The following is a 21,950-nucleotide window of genomic DNA, read 5'->3' as shown; positions in this document are numbered from 1 at the left end:
CAATAATATATTGGCTGCTTCCATGTCTCAAATGAATCATGCACCATTATCATCTGAAGTATTTCATGAGCAGACGTAACTTATGTGACTGTCAATGTCTGTTTAATCAAAAGTAAGAACAGATACTCCATCAAAGGCTTGAATCAATTCTTCCCCAGCTTTAATTAATTTTGTTGCCTTTTTCAAAATGCTGAGCTACACTCGGATTGTTTCATCCATTTTTTGGGGTGTTGAATGCCAGGGTGAAGGATTCTTCTGTCTCTTCAAATAAATGTATGCTTGGGAGAATGTGGTCATAATGTGAGTACTTTAGCAGAAGAGACCAATGAAGACAGTGAAAATCTTCTTTTAAAACCTTCTTTTGAGTCAAGTTACATGTCAAACTAGACACCAATTTAACTGGTGAGTTGTGTTATAATAATGCTCTAGATAGAGGTGAAGACTGCTTGCTGCTAAAGGCTAATTTCAACTGTTCAAAATGTTCCAATGAAGATGTGGCACTGCATTCATTGAAATCTCTGGCAAGTTACATCGCCTTAAAGTGCATAAATGTCAACAGCTCATTGGAATGTCAAATAAGAAGTTGTCAGCCAACTGCAAAAGAAATCGTGGATCATTACTCACTTACTGGAATTACCAAAGGAGATCTCACATCCATATCACCTGAGTGACTGATTATATTGGTAGGGTCCAAGCTGTTTTCACAACTTTTGTTGTAGAAAGGATTTCAGTGTGCAGAAATGATGGAAGTACTGATGTCTGTGATACACTCTTAATTCAACAAAATAAACAAATAAGTTGTTTTCTTGCACATGAAGTGAAGATCTTTCATCAAGTTGTGATGTCTAAACAGGAAGGCTGAATGGAGGCCATTAAGAAGAATACAGCAAGGAGACATCAGATCTAGACTGCAACTCTTTTAGTATACACAGATCAAACACATGCAATATAAATGTTATTTATTATCTTGCCTAACATGTCCAAAGTGTAAAATTATTATGGTGAAACTGGTATTCATATTGATCTAATAATTTTCTTAAATAATCCAGATATGCAGGTATGAGGGGTCATGAACCTGTCTTTGCAAAATCCTGCTAATGCTCTGGTGACATGGGGCACAGACCAATGGCATCATATTAGCCTGAACTGTCCTCTCTCTCATATTTTCATTTACCTTGACTATCATCTTTATTTGTATCTCTGAAGAAAACAGAAATTCTTGATACAGTAGAAGTTATTGTGTGTTGCAGTTAAATGGAAGGAGATAAGGGCATGTAGTAGTAAAAACACACTAATACATGTAGTAGTAAAAACACAGTCTCCCACAAATCCAACCCCTGGTCCAAGTCATGGGGGATGGGCAATGGCATGAAGTAGGGGATTGCCTGTAGGAGCGAGGTACATTGGGGACTGTATATGACCCGGGACTGCTACAGTAGCTGTGAAGGTCCTACAGGAACCCTGAAAAGTGACGGCTAATGGGGCTCTGGTGAAGCTATGATAGGCCAGCAAGCCAGTAGTGGACTATGATTTCTGCTTTCAAAAATAGCATGGGTCTTGGAAAGGACAGATTTAATCAACAATGAACTGGCTATAAACAAGGACTAAGATCTGGAACATTAAATATACAAACATTGACTGGAAAGGTGGAGGAGATGATAGACATGATGGAAAGAAGGAAGTTAGACCTATTGGGGTTAGCTGAAACGAGATGGAAAGGGGAAGGAGGGAGAGAGCTGAGGAAAGGCTACCAACTGCACTGGAGTGGAAATGAGGAGGGAACGAGAAACGGAGTCGGAATGGATTAAAAGAGGAAGTGAAGAGAATAAGTGATAGGATGATGAAGACCAAAATATGACTCAAGGGGATGACTATAGAGGTAATACAAGTGTATGTGCTGCAGGTGGGTTGCACTTCTGAGGAGAAGCAAGAGTTTGAAGGGGAAATGAAGAAGCAGATGAGAAGGAAGAATATGATAGTAATGGGGGATTTAAACGCACACTTTGGAAGAGAAAGAGAAGGCTGCAAAAGTGTGCTTGGGCCAGAGGGTTGGGGCTGCCGAAATGAGGAAGACGAAAGACTATTGGAGTTCTGTCAAAGGAATGACTTGCTAGTTGGGAACTCTTGGTTCAGGAAAAGGGAGAGCCACAAGATTACTTGGTACAGTGAAGACTTAAAGAGGAAGTTGATAGTTGACTACTTCCTGTACGATAGTGAGACGAATAGGAACATCACTGACATTAAGGTATTACCATCAGAGGTCTTGGATAGTGACCACCGTTTGCTGTTAATGAACCTAAGAGGGACTAAGGATAATAAAGGTACTGAAAATCAGGAAAGACGTATAAGGGTATGGAAGTTGAAGGAGGAAGAAAGCAGGTTACAGTACCTACATCTACATCTACATCTACATCTACATTTATACTCCGCAAGCCACCCAACGGTGTGTGGCGGAGGGCACTTTACGTGCCACTGTCATTACCTCCCTTTTCTGTTCCAGTCGCGTATGGTTCGCAGGAAGAACGGCTGTCTGAAAGCCTCCGTACGTGCTCGAATCTCTCTAATTTTACATTCGTGATCTCCTCGGGGGGTATAAGTAGGGGGAAGCAATATACTCGATACCTCATCCAGAAACGCACCCTCTCGAAACCTGGCGAGCAAGCTACACGGCAATGCAGAGCGCCTCTCTTGCAGAGTCTGCCACTTGAGTTTGCTAAACATCTCCGTAACGCTATCACAGTTACCAAATAACCCTGTAACGAAATGTGCTGCTCTTCTTTGGATCTTCTCTATCTCCTCCGTCAACCCGATCTGGTACGGATCCCACACTGATGAGCAATACTCAAGTATAGGTCGAACGAGTGTTTTGTAAGCCGCCTCCTTTGTTGTTGGACTACATTTCCTAAGGACTCTCCCAATGAATCTCAACCTGGCACCCGTCTTACCAACAATTAATTTTATATGATCATTCCACTTCAAATCGTTCCGCACGCGTACTCCCAGATATTTTACAGAAGTAACTGCTACCAGTGTTTGTTCCGCTATCATATAATCATACAATTAAGGATCCTTCTTTCTATGTATTCGCAATACATTACATTTGTCTATGTTAAGGGTCAGTTGCCACTCCCTGCACCAAGTGCCTATCCACTGCAGATATTCCTGCATTTCGCTACAATTTTCTAATGCTGCAACTTCTCTGTATACTACAGCATCATCCGCGAAAAGCCACATGGAACTTCCGACACTATCTACTAGGTCATTTGTATATATTGTGAAAAGCAATGGTCCCATAACACTCCCCTGTGGCACGCCAGAGGTTACTTTAACGTCTGTAGACGTCTCCCCATTGATAACAACATGCTGTGTTCTGTTTGCTAAAAACTCTTCAATCGAGCCACACAGCTGGTCTGATATTCCATAGGCTCTTACTTTGTTTATCAGGCGACAGTGCGGAACTGTATCGAATGCCTTCTGGAAGTCATGGAAAATAGCATCTACCTGGGAGCCTGTATCTAATATTTTTTGGGTCTCATGAACAAATAAAGTGAGTAGGGTCTCACACGATCGCTGTTTCTGGAATCCATGTTGATTCCTACAGAGTAGATTCTGGGTTTCCAAAAACGACATGATACGCGAGCAACAAACATGTTCTAAAATTCTACAACAGATCGACGTCAGAGATATAGGTCTACAGTTTTGCACATCTGCTCGACGACCCTTCTTGAAGACTGGGACTATCTGTGCTCTTTTCCAATCATTTGGAACCTTCCATTCCTCTAGAGATGTGCGGTACACGGCTGTTAGAAGGGGGGCAAGTTCTTTCGCGTACTCTGTGTAGAATCGAATTGGTATCCCATCAGGTCCAGCGGACTTTCCTCTGTTGAGTGATTTCAGTTGCTTTTCTATTCCTTGGACACTTATTTCGATGTCAGCCATTTTTTCGTTTGTGCGAGGATTTAGAGAAGGAACTGCAGTGCGGTCTTCCTCTGTGAAACAGCTTTGGAAAAAGGTGTTTAGTATTTCAGCTTTACGCGTGTCATCCTCTGTTTCAATGCCATCATCATCCCGGAGTGTCTGGATATGCTGTTTTGAGCCACTTACTGTTTTAACGTAAGACCAGAACTTCCTAGGATTTTCTGTCAAGTCGGTACATAGAATTTTACTTTCGAATTCACTGAACGCTTCACGCATAGCGCTCCTTACGCTAACTTTGACATTGTTTAGCTTCTGTTTGGCTGAGAGGTTTTGGCTGCGTTTAAACTTGGAGTGAAGCTCTCTTTGCTTTCGCAGTAGTTTCCTAACTTTGTTGTTGAACCACGGTGGGTTTTTCCCGTCCCTCACAGTTTTACTCGGCACGTACCTGTCTCAAACGCATTTTACGATTGCCTTGAACTTTTTCCATAAACACTCAACATTGTCAGTGTCGGAACAGAAATTTTCGTTTTCATCTGTTAGGTAGTCTGAAATCTGCCTTCTATTACTCTTGCTAAACAGATAAACCTTCCTCCCTTTTTTATATTCCTATGAACTTCCATATTCAGAGATGCTGCAACGGCCTTGTGATCACTGATTCCCTGTTCTGCACTTACAGAGTCAAAAAGTTCGGGTCTGTTTGTTATCAGTAGGTCCAAGATGTTATCTCCACGAGTCAGTTCTCTGTTTAATTGCTCGAGGTAATTTTCAGATAGTGCACTCAGTATAATGTCACTCGATGCTCTGTCCCTACCACCCATCCTAAACATTTGAGTGTCCCAGTCTATATCTGGTAAATTGAAATCTCCACCTAAGACTATAACATGCTGAGAAAATTTATGTGAAATGTATTCCAAATTTTCTCTCAGTTGTTCTGCCACTAATGCTGCTGAGTCGGGAGGTCGGTAAAAGGAGCCAACTATTAACCTAGTTCGGTTGTTGAGTGTAACCTCCGCCCATAATAATTCACAGGAACTATCTACTTCTACTTCACTACAGGATAAACTACTACTAACAGTGACAAATACGCCACCACCAGTTGCATGCAATCTATCCTTTCTAAACACCGTCTGTGCCTTTGTAAAAATTTCGGCAGAATTTATCTCTGGCTTCAGCCAGCTTTCTGTACCGATAACAATTTCAGCTTTGGTGCTTTCTATCAGCGCTTTAAGTTCCAGTACTTTACCAATGCAGCTTCGACAGTTTACAATTACAGTACTGATTGCTGCTTGGCCCCCACATGTCCTGACTTTGCCCCGCACCCTTTGAGGCTGCTGCCCTTTCTGTACTTGCCCGAGGCCATATAACCTAAAAAACCGCCCAGTCCACGTCACACAACCCCTGCTACCCGTGTAGCCACTTGCTGCGTGTAGCGGACTCCTGACCTATCCAGCGGAACCCAAAACCCCACCACCCTATGGCGCAAGTCGAGGAATCTGCAGCCCACACAGTCGCAGAACCGTCTCAGCCTCTGATTCAGACCCTCCACTCGGCTCTGTACCAAAGGTCTGCAGTCAGTCCTGTCGACGATGCTGCAGATGGTGAGCTCTGCTTTCATCCCGCTAGCGAGACTGGCAGTCTTCACCAAATCAGACAGCCGCCGGAAGCCAGAGAGGATTTCCTCCGATCCATAGCGACACACATCATTGGTGCCGACATGAGCGACCACCTGCAGATGGGTGCACCCTGTACCCTTCATGGCATCCGGAAGGACCCTTTCCACATCTGGAATGACTCCCCCTGGTATGCACACGGAGTGCACATTGGTTTTCTTCCCCTCTCTTGCTGCCATATCCCTAAGGGGCCCCATTACGTGCCTGACGTTGGAACTCCCAACTACCAGTAAGCCCACCCTCTGCGACCGCCCGGATCTTGCAGACTGAGGGGCAACCTCTGGAACAGGACAAGCAGCCATGTCCGGCCGAAGATCAGCCTGAGACAAGTAGTAAAGGAAAGCATCCCAGAGGGTGAACCAAAAATGGTAGAAGAGGTTTGGGGTAGATTCAAGGGAACATTAGTAAGTGCGGTGGAAGCAATATGTGGGAAGATAAGCAACAAAAAGAGATGGAAAGAAACACCCTGGTGGAATGATAAAACAAAAGATATAGTACAAAAGAAGAATAGAGCCTTTAGGGTATGGTTCCAGAAGAGAACAATAGAGACAAGGGAAGAGTATCAGGCAAGAAAGAAAGAAGCAAAAAGAGTGGTGGCAGAGGAAAGAAGAAAGTGGATGGAACAGTGGACCAGAATGATGGACAGGATAGAGAGGGTTCAAAAAAGGGATGGTTAAAAGTAAGAGGAAGAATGGCAAGGCAGATTATGCTCGAATGGTGAACAAAACTGGAAAATATGTAGAGAATAAAGAGGAACTCAAGAATATGTGGAAGGAGTATTTTGAAGAACTCCTGAACCCGAATGGGGACCTGGATGAGTAGGAACAAGCCAAGGAGAAAAAAGAGGAGGAACAGCAAATAGAAAAAGACCTTACATGGAGAGAAGTGGAAGAGGCATTGGGCATGATGAAGGGAGGGAAGTCACCTGGTCTGGATGAGCTAAGAGTAGAGATGGTGAGAGCAGCAGGAGAGGTGGGGATACAATGGTTTTATCGAGTAATAGAAATTGTGTGAATACAGAAGATGATCCCAGAAGACTGGAAGAAGTGAATAATTGTCCCGATCTTTAAGAAGAGAAATAGAAAAGAGTGCAAGAACGATTGATGAGTCATTGTGCAAAGATATTTGAGAAAATTTTGGAAGCATGAATTCAGGCAAAATTAGAAGGAAGAATGGGAGAAGAGCAACATGGCTTCAGAACAGGAACAGCACTATGAATATGGAATAGATCTACTAATGACCTTCCTGGACATCAAAAAAACTTATGGTAGTGTATGTAGAAGCAAAGTGTGGAAAGCCCTGGAGAACAGAGGAGTTGCGAAGCAGATTATTTGGAGGATAAGGGAACTGTACCATGGAAGTGTGAGCTGTGTGAAAGTAGGAGGAGAGAGATCAGCTTGGATTGAACAGAAGAATGGCTTGAGGCAGGGAAGTGCACTTTCACCATTACTCTTCATTGTAGTGATGGATGGTATAATGAGCACAGTAGCACAAGTAATTGGTGGAAGGAAGATGAAAGCTGTGGTGTTTGCAGATGATCTGATGATATGGGGGTATAAGGAGGAGGAAGTACAAGAGCAGTTGGACGTATGGGAACGAACAGTACAAGAATATGGGATGAAATTTAGTATAAGTAAGAGTGAGATGATTATCACAACAAGAAAGAAGGAGAGAGGAACAACTGAGATAACAATTGGTGAGGAACAATTGGCGAGAGTGGAGAATTTCAAGTACCTAGGAAGCCTGATACAGAAAGATGGAAAAAACAACAGAGAAATAAACGGGCAGGGGGGAAAAGCAGAAGCATTCCAGAAGTGTGTCAGAAGCCTGATATGGAGTAAGGATGTACCCCAAATCAGTAAAAAGCTTATATACTGGTCATACTATGTCCCAATCCTGACATATGGATCAGAAACCTGGGTTATGAAAGGAAGAGAGAAAAGCAAAGTACAAGCCAGTGAGATGAAATTCTTGAGAAACAGTATTGGAGTGACAAAGATAGACAGGTTAAGAAATGAGAGGATCAAAGAGGTGGAACCAATACAGGAGGAGAGAACAAGAGATAGATGTCTGAAAGGAGTAGAAGAATGCGTTCAGAAGAAAGGAAAAGACTGGACCAAGGTGGCAAGACAGAAGATGATGGAGAGGCATATGTTCCATACAGACCCGGCCAGAGGCTGGAAACTGTCCAAGATGATGAGTAGTAAAAACACAGGACTCATATATAGAACCGAGATTTTCATTCTTGTTAAGCTATCCTGATGAGGATTTACCAGCAATCACTACACGTAAATTGTTGTAACACTGTACAGACACAATCTTAGAAGTAACACCAACCAAATTTTATTCTGCTTCCACATGAAGAGCTTCACAATAACACTGAATGCAGTATAGAACAATACGAAGTCTCATAACTATAGAACACATCAATATTCAGTCTCATATGTGAGAATACAATAAGAAAATAAGCATAAGTGATGCCGAGAGCCCAGTGGGCTGGGCTTATATCGGCTTATATCTTGCAGCATCATCTGTCCAGGTTGTATGGTGACTTCTCTAGGCTGACTGTGGAGGCACTTGTATTTGTACTCTATTTGATTACCCAAGCTCACACTATAGGGTTACAGCACAAATGCTGGCATTCTTAATGTTGTGCCTTTGGGTGTACAGCTGAGTGACTTATTTCATTTTTCTGCATGATATTTCATTTTTCTGCCTGATATTTCATTGACCATCCAGTGATATTCCTCAGGTGCTGTGAGCTGTGTTATTATGTCTACTTATTGCCTGAGCCTCAACCACAATGTGAAAGATATACCTTCTGAAGCCCAGTTGTTTTTCGAGCCCACACCATTAATATGTGAAACACAGTCTCTCCGTGTTTTCCACAGGCAGCGAGATCTAACATAATGTTAAATTCCAAGCCTTAATTAAGTTGAAACCTCAATTCCAGTTTACAAAGTCTTCCAACATCTTTATTTCAGTAGACTTTTTCATTACAATGTCCCACAGACTTGGCATTTACACCATGTTAGTGTTCTCATTGTATTTCATTTCATGATTATATTTGAGGCATAGCTCAGCATCAAGTGCGGTGCAAGATGTTTTTGTTCAATGTTTCACAGTTGTTCATTGTGCCTCTCCTTGACTGTTCTAACAGACATATCACATTTGCTTGGAAAGTGGCACACACTCAAATTTTGTCAGTGTAGATCATCTTTAACATCACAAAGAAGACGTTTCATTTTTGTTGATGGGAGCCAAATACATTGATTGGATGCCATGATTCCATAGGAGTATATCAGCTGACAAAATACCTGAAATGTGGGAAAGTGGAAACACAACATTTGCAACTCTTGCAACTCTGCTCAATTTGCATACCATCCTAGTCAATTATGACTCTGAGATTTGGATATTATGATCAGTTTCGACATGGTTTTTCTCTTTATGAGAACCTTATTTTATGAAATCTCAGAAGGAATTGCAGAAAATAAGACATTTATTTTCACTGAATTATTATGGCATGTTCCTAGACCAACTTGCTTTCTAATTGATCAAAAATGTTATGAACAAACTAATAGTGTGGTGATTGCCTGTCTTAACATATCTATACCTGGAACTAGAAGCAAATATACTAGAATCCATTTAGTTCAAGCTAATATGTTGCCATGAATATTTTGATGACATTTTGTAGTTTGGTCATATGGCCAAAATATCTGAAGAGTTTTGGAACATTTAAACTATCTATGCTAACATAAAATACATGATGGAACTTGAAAATCATGGACAGCTACCTTCCCTCAATGTGCTAGTTAAGAGAAGAAACAGAGAATTCCTGGATTGCAGTGTGTATAGAAAACACATGCTCACTGACTTCTATTACTGCTCCTTGAGCAATCGCCATTCATCACAAAGAAAATAACAATTGGCAGCTGCTGTGAATCATTGTGTTGGAAAAGCTCCCGACAGTCACGTACCTGTGATACTGGTAATAAGAGTACCTCAAGTACTATCCATTCCTGTGGATACTGCAGACTGTGGAGCGTGTTGGAACAAATGACACCTGTTGTCTGGGCTCGGAGGTCATACTTGGGTCATTCCAGCGACTGGCAGACAAGGCTGAGAAGACCAGACCTGCATATAGTGTTTCAGTGAAGCTTACAATTTGCGACATTGTCCCCAAAACTGATTATTTGCCCTTTGGTTCTGAGTTGAATGATGGGCCAAACCAGAGACTTTGAAGGTTTTGTGACAGGCTAGGCTGTGACTCCCTGGACTTGCGCCATAGGGTTGTGATCTGTAGGGCCCCCCCTAAATGGGTCAGGTGCACACTACATATCAGAGACCCCTATCATGTACCTGAATGTGTGTGGTGCACACAATGGTCTTTTGAATTGGGTGACTCTCCATCCAATCCAGATAACGTTAGCTGTAGGAAACCCTGAAGTATCAGTGTAAGATCTGAAAGAAATGCTTCCCACAGGTGAAGCACTCACAACAAAGTGCCAGAGTTTGAAGTGCCCCTGAAAATCAATGAAACTCACATAATATTAAGTACAGAAAGCTGACTGGAATCTGAAATTGATAGCAGTGACTTTTTTGGGAAAAATTTAAGTGTATATCGAAAGGATATGTGAATAGGAAATGAAGGTGGTGAATTTTTCACAGTGGGTAAGAAACTCAAATCCACTGAGATAGAAATTGAAGCTGCATGTGAGATTGTTTGGGCAAGACTCAATATCAGGGGTGGGCATAAAATGATAACTGGATCCTTCTGTTGCCCACCAGACTCATCTCCTGATGTAACTGCAAACTTTAGAGAAAACTTCAGTTGACTTGTAAGTTCCCCGATCGTACTGTAATCATTGGTAAAGACTTTAATCATTCAACAATAAATTGGGAAAATTACAGTTTTTTTAGTGATGAAACATTAATAAATGCCTTCTCTGAAAACTAAATAGGACAGATAGTTTGAAACTATATTGATGATGGGAATATATTGGATTTAATGGCAACAAATAGACCTGACCTCTTTGAAGATGTCTACATCGAAACTGATATCAGTGACCGTGTTGTGGTTGTGGCAAGAATGATTACCAAAGTACAAAGGAAACTAAAACAAGCAGAAAGATATGTATGTTCAGTAAAGGAGATAAAAAAGTGGCAGTGTCATACCACATTGAGGAACTTGAAATTTTCAGCACAGGGCAGGAGCACTTAGAGGAACTATGGCTCCAGTTTAAAAGAATAATTGACCATGCAACTGGATAGATATGCACCCAGTAGGACAGATGATAATACGAGGACCCATCCATGGAATACAATCACTGAAAAGGAATTTCTAAAGAAACAGAGATTACTGCATAATAGGTGTAAAACAAAGCTTAGGGCTATAGATAGTAAGTCATTGAATGAAATGAGTCTGGCTGTTATGAGAGCAAAGCGTGAAGCCTTTAGTGAGTACCATAGCAGAATATTGTCAAATGATCTTTCACAAAACCTAAAGAAATTCTGGTTGAAAGTAAAGGCTGTTACTGCACCAAAGTTAGTGTCTAGTCCCTAGCAAATGAGACAGAAACTGACATTGAGGGTAGCAAAGCAAAAACTAAAATACTTAACTCCTTTTTCAACTGTTTTTTTTACAAAGAGAAATGCAGGAAAATTGCCCCAATTTAATATTTGTACCACTGAAAAGGTGAGTGAAATAAGTATTAGTGTCAGTGATGTTGAGAAACAGGTGAAACCGTTAAAACTGAACAAAGTTCCAGGGCCTGAGATGGATTTCATATCAAATTCTATATTCAATTTGTGGCTGAGTTAATCCCTCTTCTAATAATAATCTATCAAAGATGCAACAAACAAACGTGAAACCCAACTCAAACTTTTCTAAAATGACATACTGAAAGTTTTGGACCAAGGGAGTTGGATATATGCAGTATTTCTTGACCTTTTGACTCAGCACCACACCTACACTTATTGTCAAAAAGTATGATCATATGGGGTATGGGATATGGGGTATGGGGTAATTAGTGTGAAAAGCTTAGAAGGTGTTGCAATTTGCGAACAACATAAAAATTTGATTAAAAAAAAAAAACACCTCCAAAAGCCACACAATCTACACAAACGAAGCAATGGACAGTAAGCTAGTTTGCACATAAAATGAAGGAAGGGCAACCAGTCACACCATACACTGATCATGGCCTCCATCAGCATTAGCTGAGCACCTTGCAGAAAGTGTAAGTGGGTCCACAAGCACACAAGACACAATCCCTGTGGTTACTGTAATCAAAGGGGCAGATTTTTTTATGCTAGAGTCAAGTTACAGACAGAGAGTACTGAAAGAAATTAAAGCAGTGCAAGACCATAATATTTGTAACAGTCTCCAGAAAAATAAAATTAATTTGTTACATCGGAACATTCAAGAGTTGGAAAATGAGATAGATGAGCTTATTGTTTGCCATGGAGATGCTGAAAATTCTGAAGAGGTAGATGTTCTTTGCCTCTCTCAACACCATGTAATGACAGGGATGGAGAAGTTAAATATCAAGGATTATATACTTGCATCATTTTTATGAAGATTAACTTGAAGAAAGGAGGACTTTTGACATATGTAAAAGTTGGACACAAAGTCACAAATATTGAAATAAACAGATTGAGTGTCAGAACCTATAAGCATGTACTTGTGAGTTGTTACTTCAGAATACTTCTTTGATAATTGTAACAGTCCACATATCCCCTCTAGGAAACTTTCAACTGTTTATGAGAAACTTACATGCAGTATTGAGCTACCTGTCAGACAAGAAGAAACAGTTAGTAGTTTGTGGAGATTTCCGTGGAGATTTCTTAGGACACAGACAGAAAAAAAACCTAGAGCTATAATACCAGAGAAAGAAAGTTGCTACTCACCATATAGTGGAGATGCTGAGTCGCGATAGGCACAACAAAAAGATTCGAGACTCAGCATCTCCGCTATATGGTGAGTAGCAACTTTCCATCTCTGGTATTGTTACATTCCATCCTGGATTTTCCAAACTAGAGTTATAGTTTAGACATTTCCATCTACTCATGCACTGCAAAACAGTAGGACACTGATTGATAACATTTTTATAGACAGTGCTCAAGCTGAAGCAATTAATGTGTACCCAGTAGCCAGTGGACTGTCTGGTCATATGCACAAATATTGGAAATAAACAGTTTTGCACCTTACAACCTGGAGCAGTTCCTGAACTACAGTGTTTAGCATTTCTGAACAGAACAGAAGCAGCGAGGATTATTGATGAGAACAGGATACAGTGTTTTAAGAGTAAGCTGAAAGGGGTGGTATGGGATGAGGTACATATAATTTATTTATCGTTCCAGTGATCCATGTTGTGACAGTATCACAGGATATGGAACGTGTCATAAATCTATGGTAGCATATAAAAACAAAACAAAATGATTTCAAATTACAGTAAACAGTAACTTAGGTTCTAATACAGAAAACCAGTTTTGAGATATAAATAAATATTACAAAATAATAAGTGTTACAGAAAATAAATATTGCAAAATATGTGTTTACAATAAAGAATAGTCAGGATTACAAATGCAGATTTGGGCATACATTTGCAGTTAACAACACAAGAAATGCTAAACACTGTAGTTCAGGAACTCTTCTGTCATATAACTGCCTTAAACTTTTTTTTAAACAAGAGCTCTTCTTCTACAAAACACTTAATTCTTGAAGGAAGGGCATTAAAAATCTTACAGCCAGTGAAATGGACTTCTTGCTGTTCATACTTAGATTTGCCTGTTCATAGTGGATATCATGTATTCCTCTCATCTCATGTCTATTATACTCACTATTCAGTTTAAAAATTGATTTTTCTTTCGTTATGAAGCACATCAAAGAGAATATATATTGCGCAGTGGAGGTAAGAATTCCAAGTTTCTTAAAAAGATTCCTGCATGTGGCTCTAGGATGGAATCCACACATTGGTCCTTATGGCTCTTTTTTGTGCACACAGTACTCTTTAGCCAGTGATTTCCCCAAAAGATAATTCCATATGCCAAAATGGCATGAAAATAACTATAATAGGCTGACTTTATGGTTTCCATAACTCTATAAGAAGGAACAATGTGTAATGTGTAAGTTGCTGGATTCAGTCTTTTGTATAGGTCCAGGATGTGGTTTGATCAGTTCAGTTTGCTGTCAATCAGCAAGCCTAGGTATTTTGAGGTATCCACCCTGGTTATCACCTGCTCATCTATTTTTACTACTGTTTCTTCATCTTTGAATGTTGTGTGGAACTGAATGTAGTTTGTTTTAATATAATATAAAGAAAGGCCATGAATGTTAAACCAGTTCACTGTTTCACTTAAAACCTTATTTGGCATTTCCTCAAGTTTTTTCTACTGAATTATCAATAAGTAGTGTAGTATCATCAGCAAAAATGGTGAATCTACAATATTCCGTGCAGAGAGGCAGATCATTTATAAAGATAATAAAAAATAGAGGGCCTAGAAGTGAGCCTTGGGGCACTCCACATGTGATGGTATGCCATTCTGAAGATAATGGTATTCCATTTTGACTATCCACTACAACTTTCTGTTTCCTGTTTGATAGGTACGAGTCAAGCCACGGACCACTTATACCAAGATGTGCAGCCTAATTATAAAAGAATCTCGTCACTGAAACACTTTTGTTAGACCACAAAAAATCCCAACCACTTTCAGTTTTTTTGTTGATAGATTCCAAGACTTTGCCAGCAAATGCAAATATTGCATCTTCCGTTGACAAACCTTTCTGAAATACAAACTGACTTTCACTGAGGATATTTTACTCCCTGAGATGCTTAACTATGCTTGTATGCATTAGTTTCTCTAAAACAATTGAAAAACTTGTCAGTAGTGATATTGGCTGATAGTTAGCAGCATCCTCCTTATCTCCCTTCTTATACAGCAGTTTTACAACTGCAAACTTAAGCCTCTCAGGAACTATTTCTTGCTAAGTGATGCATCAACAATGTGGCAAAGGACTTTATTAAAATACTGCTGCAGCTATACAAGTAATTTGTTAGAAATATTGTCAATTCCAGGAGAATTTTTACTTATCAGGGATTTAATGACTCTTTCAATTTCTTGAACAGTGACTGTTGTTACCTTCATGTGTTGTACTGATGTAGGTACACTGGCTTTTAGAAGATTGATGGATTGGTTCATGGAGCTTTGTAAACCTATTTTTTCTGTTACACTTAAAAAATGTTTGTTTAATGTGTCTGCAAGTATTTGTGGATTGCTAACAAGATGACCCTCACTTTTTATTTGGATATGTCAAATTCAGTTTATTCCATAGTAAATCTGTGCAACATTTGAAAGTTGCTTTCCTAAAAAATTATCCAAAAGATCCATTAAAACACAAGTAAGCTGTGGATAAGTAGGGGAACAGGAAGAGGGAAATTAATATAAAGGCCAGGGAAAGTCAAGATCTTACATTGCTTGCATACTACGAAAAAGTACTGTAGTATTTTAAGGAAAGTCGTTAAAATGTTCAAAAGTATGGATGTTGTGACAGAAATAAATAATGCACATTAATAAGTTGCAAATTATATGGGACATTGTCAAACGGGAGACAGGACAGCCAGTCAATGTACGGGAATACATAACAGCCAAACTAAATGACAGTGTTGTGACATATAATTCATAAATTGGAAGTACTTTCAACAATCACTTTCTAAATATAGCAGCAAATATAGAATTAAATGGTTCAGTTGAAGATGCAAGAGAATATATTAAAAATGTCATTCTACAAAACTTTAAGTAACTAGAGGTAGCACCAATATTCTTCACTGAAATTAATACAATTATTAAACAATTATCATCCAATTTTCTTATTGCCATCTTATCCCAAAATATTTGAAAAATTAAAGAGTAACTGCACACTTGCTGAGTATGCTATTTATACATTCACTCATCAAATAATACAAGCCTTAAAGAATAACATATTGCCAGTTGCTATTTTTTGTGATCTCTCCAAGGCCTTGTACACAATTGATCATGATATATTTATGAATAATGATATTCTTTTATTGAACTGATGGCTTTACACACAGCTGTTTGGAGTCATATGTGACAAACAGAATGCAAAAGGTTGTACTGTATAATTCAGACAATGTTGGAAAGTTAGAAAATTTTAGTGACTGGAGTAAAATCACAAAGGGTTCAGTTTTCGGTCCACTCCTATTCCTTATATATGTGAATGACCTTCCACTTAACATTCAACAAGCAATTTTTGTTCTTTTTGATGATGATAATAGTGTTATAATAAATCCCTTTATAGAGAAAGCAATAAAAGAGTATTTTCCCAAGAATTATTAAGTGGTTCTCTGAAAATGGACTCTCCCTACATTTTGAAAAAACAACCACATTCAGTACTCTAAAACAGATAGTATTGTACGAACAATTCATGTAAAACCTTAGCAGGAGTCAGTAAGTAGGGTAGAATGCTGCAAATTTTTGGCTGTATATATTGATCAAAACTTCAACTAGAATATGCTTATTACTTAGCTTATCAAACAATTAAGTTCAGCTGTCTTTGCTCTTCATATAGTTGCTAACTTGGAAACAAACATATCGATCATCTGACATTTTATACATAGTTCCAGTCAGTGACACTGCACAGAATAATTTTCTGGGGTATCTCATGACTTAGAAAGAAAGCATTGATTGCCAAAAAGTAGCAGTAAGAATAATAAGTAATGTTCACCCACAGAAATCATGTAGTCACCTCTTAAAGGAGCTAGGCATTTTAACTGTGCCACCACAGTACATATTTTCACTAATGAAATTTGTCATAAACAATCCATCTTAACTTGAGAGGAACAGTGATGTACATACGTACAACACTAGAGGGAAAAATGACTTATTAGCCATTGTTAAAACTGTCAGTGATTCAGAGAGGAGTTCAACATACAGCAAAAAAATTTTTTTGACATTTTTCCCAATAACATAAAATGCCTGATAGTGTAAATTGTCAATCTAATTTAAAATTAAATTTCCTGGGCAACTCCTCCTCCTCCATTGATGAATTTCTACTTAAAAACTAATCATAATAATAATAATGTGTTCATTAATGTTAACATTTACGTATAAAGTGAGTCATTCCACATTATTTTGTAAAGAATTGGTCAAATGACCTATGGAACATGTAACTAACTAATCAACTAACTTACTAACTCATCTATAGCTGAGTGATGTGTGGCACATAGAAGCATGCAGCAGAAACAGTATTTGCACTAGCTTTTTAACTCTTGTTCTTTCTCTGACAAAAGCACACACCTTCACACACACAACCACACAGGTGCTCAAATACAATCACTTTCAGTGGGCAACAACAACAAAATTTTTGTGACCGTTTTGAAATCCAGTAGCTTATTTTGTGTTTTGAAAATGTATGATCAGCATAACAGAAATCTATTTTCATGTATCACATCAGGATTCTTAAAAATTGCACTTTATACAGAATTTTACATCATGCTTTAAAGTTGCAGTTCCACATTTTGTGTAAGCTGTAATAAGACCAGTATAATGTACTAAACAAGAATTAAATGTTTATTCTATTGCACTATTTTCATACAAGGGACAGAAATTAATGCACAAAAAATAATTAAAAAACATTATACCTTAAGACTTACTACAACGCATACCTCCTTTCCATTTCTTTAATGTCTTGGAGAGATCTCTCACTCAGTTCTTCACTAACTGCCATGAGGTTTTCTAGAAGCTTATCCAGTTGTGAGTGAAGGAATTGTACCATCAGACTTATTTTGTATCTAAGGCTTTATATTTTTCCAGTATGCTGTTCATATATTCCACATAGTTTGAATCCGTATTTCCCAAGAACTTCTGAACAATTTCTTTGAAACCAATCCAAGCTTTCTTTTCTTGAGGAGTCATACATTTTTCAAAGCTTTTATCTTTAGTTAGTTACATGTTCTGCAGCCCTAAAAATATACCACTTTCATTTTTGTTTCTGCGAGCACAGGAAACTTGTTGGTGAGGTACTTAAAACATTTTTTTCTGCAATGTAAATCACTTCATTAGTCCCAATTTAATGTGCAAGGGTACTAGAATTTTCTGAGGATCAGCTAATGTTTTACCAATGATATTGTTGGATCCTAGAATCAGTGGTTTTTCTTAGAGGCTATTCTCATGTTGTTCAATGGTTCTTTCTATCTTGGCTGTCCCATTCACAAAAATAACATGGACAGCTGGTAAAACCTTGTTGTTGTCCTTACAACATAAAGAGAACTTTGAAAACACTGAAGATTATCCATTGATGTTTGTTGTAATTTACTTTTTCAAGTAGCAGATCAAGGATTTGAGATGGACAGAATGACTGACTGAGTCTGATGCTAGAATTTTTTGAAAGCTTTCATGATGCCTTCAGCTGCCGTTGTCTTTATTTCATGTATGGTTGTACAATTTCAGCCTTAGGCCATTTTCAAGTGTTTACATAGTTTAGTAGTAAATTATGCCATGAATGTTGTTGCTCCTATGACTCCATGTTAACCTCATAAAATAAACCCAAGATGTTTTACACTATTTTCGGAGCACATTACCTTCAAGCAGTTGTTGCAACAACAGCTCAAAAGTAACACGCTCCAAAAATAGCATAAACATCTCACATTTATTTTATGAGCATAACATGGAGTCATAGGAGCAACAACATTCACAACATGATTTACTACTAAAAATCATCCGTAAATTAGTTGAAAAATTGTACACTCATACTTGAAATAATGAGAATGGCAGCTGAAGGCATCATGAAATCTTTCAAAAAATTCTTCACAGCTGCAGACCCTATTGCATTGTAAATGATTCTAGAATGTTACTGTTATGTAGTAACATGCCTTTTTAACTTCTATTAGTTGAGTCACTGAAGAGCCTCCAGTCATCTGTCTTGTAATATGCTCCTAACTTGTTCATTATGTTTGGAATGTCAGTGCAGTATACTAAAGAGTCTCCTTGCCTAAAATGCTGTTCCATGTCTTTATTTCTCTCTCTGTATGTGTAAAATGTTACACTTGTTCCCGGAGTGTAGCAAGTTCTTTTCTTTCAGCCTTGAAGCTAGAACTGCTGAATATCCTTTGGGATATTTAAATCTGTGCCCAAATCATATAGTTCAAGTCATGGGAAATGTTGGGGCATGTCTCGTATATATGCCCAACCAGAATCTTCAGAAGGCTCATCTGATGTACAATTTAATTCGGAAAGCAGTATCTTAAGGTTATTAGGAGGTATAGCTACAGGAACATAAGCACCATGTGGCACAGTCTTCTAGCAGACTCCAAATCAGGATAAATAATTCTCTTCTTGATTTTTGTGTTGAAGTCTTTTACTCTGAAAATGCAGAAGTAGCAGTTGTTGAATACCACACCATTGGAACTCCAAGACTAAGGGACTTTAATTTTCCTATGGCCATTTTCTTAACTCCACAATCCAAATGCTACACACAGTATGAGAGGCCCATGATTTATCCTGATCCCCCATCCCTTCCCCCGTTCCCCTCCAAAACAAGCAAAATAAATACATTTAATAAATGAGGTTATGTTCTGTCTCTGTGTGGTGATCATAAAACGTCCACAAATATAACAAAGTAGATATGGATTGTCCAAACACTCCTCTGCATGGTTGCAGCCCAACAAATAAACTGGAACAAAATGATCCACTGAAACACTCTGCCCAACCCTATAAAAGGCAGACCCATGAGTGAATGCAGCCATATTATCTATCACCAATGCTGCAATTACAGTACATCATGCAATGTGTGCATGACAAGCATCAAAATTGTTTTCTCACACGAAAGGCCACTGCCAAACCATAGCAAATTGCAAACTTGACCATCCAGTTGCTGAAAATGGTGTACATCACGGCACAAATAACTTGTACACGCCACTCCTTCCTCACCCAGATCATGTACTGCCTTCTTCCACCTCCCTCCTCCCCCCCCCCTCGCCCTCCAATCTGGGCATTATCTTTTTGTCTCTAACCCTCCTCTCTCACTCTCTCACACTCTCACACTCTCTCTCTCTCACACTCTCACACTCTCTCTCTCACACACTCTCATGCTCTCTCTCTCACACACTCTCACACTCTCTCTCACACACACACTCTCTCTCTCTCTCTCTCTCTCTCTCTCTCTCTCTCTCTCTCTCTCTCTCTCTCTCTCTCACACACACACACACACACACACACACACACACACACACACACACACACACACACACACACACACACTCTCTCTCACACACTCTCACACACTCTCTCTCACACACTCTCACACACTCTCTCTCACACTCTCTCACACACTCTCTCTCACACACTCACACTCTCTCTCACACACTCACTCTCTCTCTCTCTCTCTCTCTCTCTCTCTCTCTCACTCACTCACTCACTCACTCACTCTCTCTCTCTCTCTCTCTCTCTCTCTCTCTCTCTCTCTCTCTCTCTCTCTCTCTCTCTCTGTCTGCCCTTTTCCATCCCCTGCCTTTCCCTCTCTGATCCTTGTCTCCCTCTTCAACTCAACTTTCCTCTCTTTTCATCCCCCCATCCACTGTTTTTCTTGTATGCTCTACCCTCTGAACTCGTTTTGCCTTACTGTGCGGCCACTGAGTCACCTGTTGAAAGACCTGCCTCACAATATCCCACTACCCCCTCCTTGCCTCATGTGTCCTTCCCTCCCCCTTCGCACTCCCATCTGCCAAAGCAACTATTTCTCTCAATAACAGATAATCAACAGTCCATCTTGCTGCAGTCATAAGTGTGTGGTTTGGGTGCCTGCATGGTTGTATGTGCATTTTTGCTGGGGAAAGAGCAAGAGCTCAAAAGTTGGTGCAAGTATGATTTCCTGTTGCATGTTTTCATTGGTCAGCTGTTGACAGCCATATTTTCATTACCAAAATATCATTATATTCTTATGATTACATTTATCAGAACATTCTACAACTATTCAGGTACCTTAACACTACTGGTAAGTAAGTGATTGTTTATATTTGTAACTGTGCTAATGAAAGAGATGTTTTCATATTATTTGATATACTTATTCTACAAAAGCACTCAATTCTACATACTTGAAATACTGATGGTTGCAGTACCCAGATGACACAACCGTATGCACCTGTTATGAGGCATCCAATCAGAAGTTTGAGCTGAAAATGCATTCTCAGGAAAAGAAAACTCATCAGCAACACAAGTGCACATGTTTCTGTGATGTGCTGAAACACACAAAATACTTATTTTGAGAGATTTTAATACATTCTTAAACTAAAATGAAGTTATTTAACTTTTAGCACTCTCAGACTTTTGTGCATATGGAAGGTATTTCCACAATGATTGGACAAACTTTCAAAGATGATGGAAAGTGGGAAAAGGAGTAAAATTATGAAGGAAAAATCTGTTTGTGAGTACACTGTTCAAAATGTGTAAACCAGAATAGCTAATGGCAGTCAGCAGGAGTTCCTTTTGTTGTTGGTAAGAAAGCTGGATTTTTGTAATTTCATTTCTGAGCATAAATCTGAAAAATCCTCAACTAAAATCTCTGTAGGTGATGGGGTTAAATGTTATAGATATTACTCCATTAGGTGTATCTTACAACAGTGATCAAAATGGTAGTTATTGCACTGGGACATCATACTAATAAAGAAGTGAAACATTATAATATGTTCCACAGAGATGAGCCATACATTATTTTGTAAGGATAAGCAGACTTATTACATCTCTAGTGACATTACTAATAAATGCTGTATTGTAATGAGAGCTTCACACAATGGTAAGTTTCATCTAGTTTATTTCAGACATTATAATGTGGAGTGTCCAGGAGTCATAAGGGCCATAAAAGTAACATCTGTGCTGAGCTGTGTATGGTACATGAAGGCACCCTGAACAGTTTACATAACATTTAGCCTCACAAACAGTTTGAAAAGTATACACTAAATGCTGTCCAAAAGCAACATTCATTGCAGAGTCATCTTGAAGTGTTTCCTGTTGTGATTGGAACACAGGGAACACAGGATCTTGGTAAGGACAGAATGTGGATGAAGTTATCATTGAATTATTACTTGAAAAGGAGTATAATATACAACATAATAAAAGAATTTTGGAAGAGAGAGAGGAAATTTTCCAGCCCACGAAAAGACTAACAGAACATGTGAGAGACTGAGAGATGTATGTGTACCATTCAATATGAAAATTATATCCACACAGTGCAAAAAGATACCAAAAAAGCAAAGACATGGTGGTCACCAAGCTCTATGTTAAGGGTTTCAAATTGATCATGTAGGAACCACCGGCAGAGAGAAGCCAACTCCCATTCAGACAAAAATTAAA

At 39.0% G+C, this 21,950-nt stretch overlaps 1 protein-coding gene across 1 annotated transcript in view; it reads right to left on the bottom strand.

Moving 5' to 3' along the window:
* LOC124613534 (adenylate cyclase type 2-like) overlaps nucleotides 1-21,950 on the bottom strand; it is a 283,418-nt gene that overhangs the window by 49,317 nt on the left and 212,151 nt on the right. The window contains exon 15 of the mRNA XM_047142245.1: nucleotides 20,696-20,839. Within this exon, the coding sequence (XP_046998201.1) occupies nucleotides 20,696-20,839 (144 nt within the window). The remainder of the gene's footprint in view (nucleotides 1-20,695; nucleotides 20,840-21,950) is intronic.

The sequence above is a fragment of the Schistocerca americana genome, chromosome 4, assembly GCF_021461395.2.
Source record: "Schistocerca americana isolate TAMUIC-IGC-003095 chromosome 4, iqSchAmer2.1, whole genome shotgun sequence".
NCBI classification, from domain to species: Eukaryota; Metazoa; Arthropoda; class Insecta; order Orthoptera; family Acrididae; genus Schistocerca; species Schistocerca americana.
The sequence above is the reverse complement of the archived record's forward strand: the minus strand, read 5'-3'. Positions and strand labels throughout refer to the sequence as shown.